This window comes from Hibiscus syriacus, unplaced genomic scaffold (genome assembly GCF_006381635.1).
Source record: "Hibiscus syriacus cultivar Baekdansim isolate YM2019G1 unplaced genomic scaffold, ASM638163v2 tig00111983_pilon, whole genome shotgun sequence".
Classification (NCBI taxonomy): Eukaryota; Viridiplantae; Streptophyta; class Magnoliopsida; order Malvales; family Malvaceae; genus Hibiscus; species Hibiscus syriacus.
Genome location: NW_024063228.1, coordinates 103,030 through 110,223, shown reverse-complemented (window position 1 = coordinate 110,223; position 7,194 = coordinate 103,030). Strand labels below are relative to the sequence as shown.

Below are 7,194 nucleotides of genomic sequence, written 5' to 3'. Positions count from 1 at the left end.
TGCAGAGGTGTCTTTTGAGGGTGAAACGATGATTTATGTGTGTGTTTAAAGTGATAATCAAGTAAACTTTATGGTATAGGCCATAGCTTCGATAAGACTCAAACAATGTTAGAAACCTAGATGTTGTGTTCGCAAAAAATGGTAAGCTTGGTAGCCATTAAACTTTGACTCGCATGCTTTTTGAGATTTCTTTATATCAGCAACGTGATTTACTTATTTTTTTCCGTCTCAATTATGTTAGGTTGATCTTTTTTGTTTTGTCTGTGAAGGATTTTGAAGTACTTTATTTCATTTGAAAGATATATTGAACTTTTGGTTCACCAAGGAAGTCTATGATTGGTCGCTAGGTTGAATAGGTATAAGGCCCATTAAGTTTGGAAAAGTAAAACAATTTGGACTCATGTCACATAAATTCTTTTCTCTCTCTAAATTTAGTGTTTGATCTGCATTTTCCTATCCGAGTTTTCTTATGCTATAGAAAAAAGGCATCTGGATGTATGCTTTCCTTTCTGCTTAAACTCTGTTAAAATTGGTTAGACCATAAATGTTGTAGAGGTGGAAAGATGAAATTTGCATGGTTGCAAGGTTCATTAAAGTTATATCAATTCATTACAGGGAAAATATTTTTATGAAAAATTGAGCCTTGATTTGTGGATAGGTGGGACAAAAGATAACCTAGGCATGATGGACAAAAAGAAAAGAAGGAATGGTACTCCTGTATGGAGACCAGTTTGTACTCAAGCTTGTTCCCTTGAAGGTATTTCTTGTTCTTGACAATGCATGATGTTTTTATTCTCTCTCATATTTTCACTGAAGTTGTTTTCATTGTAGATAATTTTCACAACTAATGGAATTGTGATTTTATAAGGGAAAATTATTATAATTATGTGGTAGAAGATTCCTTCTTTTAGTTTTAAACACATTTTATTTTCCTTTAGCAAGAAATAACATGAAAGAACCGTTAAAAGGTTAATGAAATATGCTGAAAATTAGATACAAAATGGATTTTTTAATTCCATGTTTTTTTGTTTAAAGGACTTTTCCAAACTAGTAGAGAACGTTTGTATTTTCACTAAAAATCTTTGGACGCTTCAATTTCTCATGAAACATGTAAATAATAAATATCATATTATTTTCTGATTGTTAATTAATCAGTATAATTTCAGTTCACTGATTAATTTGAGATCTGATTGTGTTGCAGTGGGTTGATTTCGTTTCCCAGTTGTTAAGGATATATCCATTTGCTTTTGAGTTCTCCTCAGTATGCATCTTCCTTTTATGCATGACATTAATTTCTTGTCATATCAAATATAATACATTTTTTGTAACGTTGACCTCTCTGTATTTTCCCATAGTTATTGACTTTCTTGCTTTGTGGTGGTTTAGGCTTTCCTAGTGGAGTTCTTTGACTGTGTTCTTTCCTATCATTTTGGAAATTTCTTGTGTAACAGGTAATTTCTCTATCAGTAGCTTTAGCCTGTGTCAGTTTAAGTTGTGCCAAAACCATTAAAATTCCCACATCTCACTATGAGTTTGGTGCCAACTTCATTGACCCTAATGTAGGTGGCTTCTCTCATTATCTCTACTCTTCCCGTTCACCCTCTTGTCCTCAATTCTTTTATCTTAATAAATCAAGTTATAAGTAGGATCAATTATGGTCTTCTAGTTGATGCTTATTGGGAGGGTGCTAACCGATGGTAGACTCAATGCAAGAGTGAAATGGGATTTGACAGACAATCTTATTGTGAAGGCTAATGCTCAAGTAAATCATGTTTTCATATATCATTTAGTCTTTTTCTTTCTTGTTTAGTTGCAGAGTATATGTTTTTCTTGTGTAAACACATTGATAGTTTTTTGTTTCTTGTTCCATCTCACAAATGAGCCTAATATGTCGCATGGCATGTTCAACTTGGATTACAAGGCCGATCACTCTTAACCTGTATTATATCTTACCTAATTGGCTTTCATCCTTGTATATTTCTCTCTGTGTCATTGCAAGTGTCATACCTGGCATTCTGATTGTTTTTGAGTTTATTCATCATTATTTTTGTGCTTGTAAACAAAATTTATGTGGTGGCTTGGGCTTGCTGTCATAAAATATGAGTCTTTTATTTTTTTAACTTTTTTTCCCTTGTAAAGGGTAAAGACTTCAGGTCTCGGTTTCAAATGGGAAATGGTGCCTTATTGGTTCTAGTTACATCCAGGTAAATAATCTGAAGCCACATTATAATTTTAAATTCAGCTGAGCGCGCTTAACTTAGCATAATGAATACCCTGTTATATGATGAAAGTTTCCTTTACTTGGTAAAAATATAAGTAGAATGTCTGCTCAATAAATTCCATTATTTTGGTTGCTTATATTTATGTCTTATTATGCATCTGCAGGTGGACAGCGGAAGAAGAAGCTGCACTCAAGGCAGGAGTTCTTAAGCATGGTACTGGAAAATGGCGCAATATTCGTTCAGATCCTGAGCTTAGTTCTGTCTTGCGTTCATGCTCAAATGTGGATCTCAAGGTATGTAGCTGAGCCTCAAGCAGGATTCACTAAGTATAGTTGGAACTCTGCACTTGGAAAATGGATCTTACAAAATTGATTCTTGGGATGGTAAAGATAACCTACGGTGCTTGCAAAGTGCAATTTGATTATTGGGTGTACATAGCGAGAAGTTGGGAAATAATTCCATTGTATATTAGGGTTATAAGTGGAAGCGTGAAATACACATGCAACTAGTTTGCTTTTTGTTTCTAGTATAGTAACACATGTATACATTTGTATGTATTTTTGTTATATTAATGTTTATAAATTTTAATTTATTTTGTTGTTAAGTATTTTTCTGCATAATTTGTGTTTTAATTAAAATTTATAGTTATTGTTAATTAGATAAAGCTACATGATATTAAATTTAGGTGATGTATTGCATAAATCAAATATGCAAAATCAATTAATCTAAGCTAAAAAAAAGAAATTAGCGGCGTTTGTATCCAAAAACGCCGCTATATATCTGATCTTTTACAGTGTTTGTTCCAAAAAACGCCGCTATAGATCTGACCTATTGCGGCGTTTGTTCCAAAAATGCCTCTATAGATATCACCCTTTTGCGGTGTTTGTTCCAAAAACGCCGCTATAGATCTGACCTTTTACAGCGTTTGTTCCAAGAAACGCTGCTATATATCTGACCTATTGCGCCGTTTGTTCCAAAAACGTCGCTATAGATATCAACCTTTTGCGGCGTTTGTTCCAAAACGCCACTATAGATCTTGACCTATTGCGGCGTTTGTTCCAAAAACGCCGCTATAGATCTTAACCTATTGCGGCGTTTTTGGTTCTCAAACGCCGCTACCTTTAGCGGCGCTGGTATTGCCGACGCTTCTTACGGCGTTTTTTCTATCGCCGCTATAGAACTAAAAAAACGCCGCTAAAGAACAATTTTGTTGTAGTGCAAGTATTTATAGCATAAGGAGGTGTTGAAAGATAGAACAGGAAACAAAACAGTTGGTCAATGCTTTAAGGCATGCAATTACATCGTGTCTGTCGTTAAGGAAAAAAGGGGTTTAATTTAAGGATTTTGCCCAATGATTCATCTTCTCTTCTCTTCCTTTCTTTCTCTGGCTAGGCTTTTACTGGTAAATATATTTAATTTTCTGTTAAAAATTTGCCTACTCCTAATTTTCTGCTAATTACTCCTAAAAAATTGATGGTTTTGAAAAGACAAGCACAATCATGTTCATGATACATTATGTAGAACCAGCAAGTTACGTGATTTCATCAAAAATAAGTTCTGAATCCACTAGATGTACATATAATCTGTATACATATGCAATCAGAAGTGAATGCAGGTAACTTGGAACACTTGCAGCTGAAATGGACTAATTTGAAAATCCTTGAGTGGGATTTTTTTTTATGAACAGATGAAATTTCAAGGCAGGTGTATAGAGTCAGGAGACATGGATATCATCTGAAGCAGGCTTGAATTTGAGAATGTTTCTTCCAATGCAGGTCCCCTTTTGCTTCCTCTATTGTTTTCTTTTACGAGGTGAATCAGCTCCCTCGCGACATCAATCATTCTGATTTTGCCATCTCCACCGAACAATAAGCATCTGGTTGCTACGTCTGCTACTATTTCTATTTGTTCTCTGCGAGCAATCGGCTGCTCGTGGTAGTAGAGAGATGGATCCACAATTTCTTCTAGCTTCCCACTTTTGATTTTTTCCATGACTATCCTTGGCATGTCTGAATAGTTGGTGCCTGAAATTATCTCCAACAATAACAGACCAAAATCGTAAACATCGTTTTTGTGGGGAGGTCCATGGTTGTGTAAAATTGAACCGTCGCTGGACCCAGAGCTAAGCATGCAAAGCTGGAAACCTTAACTGAGAAATCCACATCAAGAAATATGTAGCCGGATGCTTTGAGGCCACAGTGAAAGATCGGTGGAGAAATCTCACACTGCAAGTATGCTAGGATGCCTGCAGTTCCAGCAGCTATGCTCAGCCTCTTGTACCAGTCAAGGCCGAATTTTTGTCCTCTGCTATTTTGCAGATGTTCCTCCAAGGTGCCATTCGCTGGATATTCATACACCACCAATATGGTGTAACCAGACTCGATGCAACATCCGAGGAGTCGAGCTAAATTCCTATGTAAAACAGATGATAGAAGCTCGATTCTTGATAGGACATCGATTAAGTCTCTTTCAGTCTCACACTGCACCTTCTGCACAGCTATATGCGAGCCATCCCCAAGGACGCCAGCATGAATTGTACCGTTTGCTCCATTTACGAGCTTCTGACTTTCTACGAATGCTCTGGTTGCTTCTTCTAGCTCTCTGTAAGTAAACAATCTAGTTCTACAAGTTTTCCGAAATGAAGCGGTACCGTGATAATGAGTTTGTTCTAGGTGAAAAGCACCAGGTTTAACCGGTCGTCTCACTATGCAGAGGAATAAGAACAAGGACGCAAGGATGAAAACCGGAGCAAAAACACCTACATGGCAAATGTAGTAAGATATCAATTCTTACAGCAAGCTAAATAAGGATAATGTTTAACAAAATGATCAATCTCATAATAACATACCAGCCAAAATTACAAGCTTCCTTTGACTATGCTTTGGACTGTTACACTCCTCCCCATATGCTTCTTGCCCCTCTTTGATGCAGGCTGTCAATGGCAGATACAAAAGATGGCAAATGACGCTCTGATCATTTAACTACAAATCAACCTAATTTGATTACTCAAAAAATAAAGATTGGACTACTCACACTTGTAGCATCCAGCTCCATCAGCAAACCCATCACCGACGAAGCCATCCTTGCACAAGCACCTGACCGCTGCTTCAACTGCAGTGGCATTCACCATATCTGCATCACTAGCACAAACTGTATCGGATGAATTTCTAGGAACCGCCCATTCCAACTTAACCCCACGTTTTCCGGTGTTGGATCCCCGGGAAACTAGCCATGATGAAAATCCTCTGCACCCGAACTTGGAAAAGCTCGAAAGCCCATCACCGGAATGCCAAATGCTATGATCGGAAAGTGAATAACAGCATGCAAGAGATCCACTATAGTTGCCATCACACCCGGGTAAGTCGTTTGTTTCACAACCTGCTTTACACAAGGAAGAGTCTTCACAATCATATAGACCTATGACGTTGTCGCTGGAGATGCCAAAGTAGTTGTTTTTCGTAAAACCGAAGGCGTTCAAGTCGTTGTACTGACGGCAACCGGTGGTTCCGGGGAAGTCGACAAGTACACCGTCGGAGAAGAAATCGAGAACTCGATAGGTTTCAGTGCCGATATGAAGGTAAAGGGTAGTGGAATTCAAACACGAAAGACGGAAAACTGTGGAAATTGAAGGACAAGAAGCGTTTAAATGAAATGGAAATGGGATGTGAAGACTGCCGCATTTGTCATTGCACTGGTTTGGCAGCAAAGACATGGCTGGTTGATTAAGAAGCAAGATAGAAAACGAAACTAAAAGTAAAGGTAACAGTTGATCCATGGCTTTTCACAGAGATGGTCGAATCATGCTCAGGTTTCAGCCATTTTCAAACAAGACCCAGAAAAGAGAAGAAGGAAGGTAAGCACGTGGCAAGATCAAGGGGGTTGAAGGAGTAAAAAAAAAGGGTGATGCGTAGCTTTGGGGTGCGGCCATGGAAGTTGGGGTAATGAAGAAGATTGGTCTGTGGAATGGGCTACAATTAGCACCCCATAGTCATGGGACAGTGCAATTTTACGTGAGTCAAGGGCAGCGGGGGAGGTTTACGATTAAAACAGCTTAAATAATGTGATTTTACCACTTGATTTTGGCTTCATATCTTGCTTTGATTACTAATTTATTATTGTTGTTCGTGTAGTAAGCACGATTTGCATGGTTTTTAAGGCTTCGGTAACAGGGAAAATATCAACTGTTTATGAATGTTTGAGAGTTACGGGATGCCATTATCTAAATGCAAAATATTTTCATAACCCCAAACTTGAGTTGACGCGCCTTTGGGGTACTCACCGTGACAGCTGTGCTCACATGCCTAATGCTCCAAAATCAATTTGGTTGTTCAATCTATCAATCAATCGATTCCATAACATTTAAGTACAGTATATAGTTTTCCCCCATGTTTAACTGATTTTTAATTAATTTTCAATAGTTTTATTTATTCATAATGATTTATTTATATCTAATTTACTTTAATCATGTATTTCTTGGTGTGATCGTATCAGCTGTTTTGCTTTTAAATAGGTTGAAGTCAGTTAATCAGACTAGGTCTTCTTTGCAATCATAGGCTCTGGGACAGATGACTTGACTTTCTGGTGAGTTCATTGCCGGTGTTATAGATAAAGTAACTGTGAAATCATTCCCTGTTGTCAAAATAAGCGGTGCTAGTTCTGTTACGGAAGGGCTTGCAAAATTTCCACCCTTTGTGCTGTTAATTAAGCGCTATTCTTTACAGTCAATAGACTCAGGCCTTGACCTCCTCTTTAATCTGTGTATGTACTTTCTTGAAAGAAAAAGATAAAGTAGCTTGATGCAGGAAAGCATTGTTGAGTCTCCACCCTTGTTTGTTTACTTCGTTCACAAGTCCCCTACGATGAGAGGGCGGCCAGTTCGAATCTAGAGAGTGGATCAACTACTTCCGTTCTGCACTCAGGTAAGGCCAGGGAAGGTCAAGGAGCATAAAGAATCGTGGTGGTGGAACGACGA

The 7,194-nt window shown here is 37.7% G+C and overlaps 1 protein-coding gene across 1 annotated transcript; it reads right to left on the bottom strand.

The window, feature by feature from the left end:
• Positions 1–3,698: 3,698 nt before the first annotated feature.
• LOC120173637 (probably inactive receptor-like protein kinase At2g46850) lies at positions 3,699–6,128 on the bottom strand. Its single transcript, XM_039180733.1, is given in 4 exon segments — positions 3,699–4,351; positions 4,354–4,980; positions 5,071–5,154; positions 5,256–6,128. Coding segments are annotated over 4 exon segments (1,887 nt in total). The 5' UTR covers positions 5,998–6,128; the 3' UTR covers positions 3,699–3,917.
• Between the last annotated feature and the right edge of the window lie 1,066 nt (positions 6,129–7,194).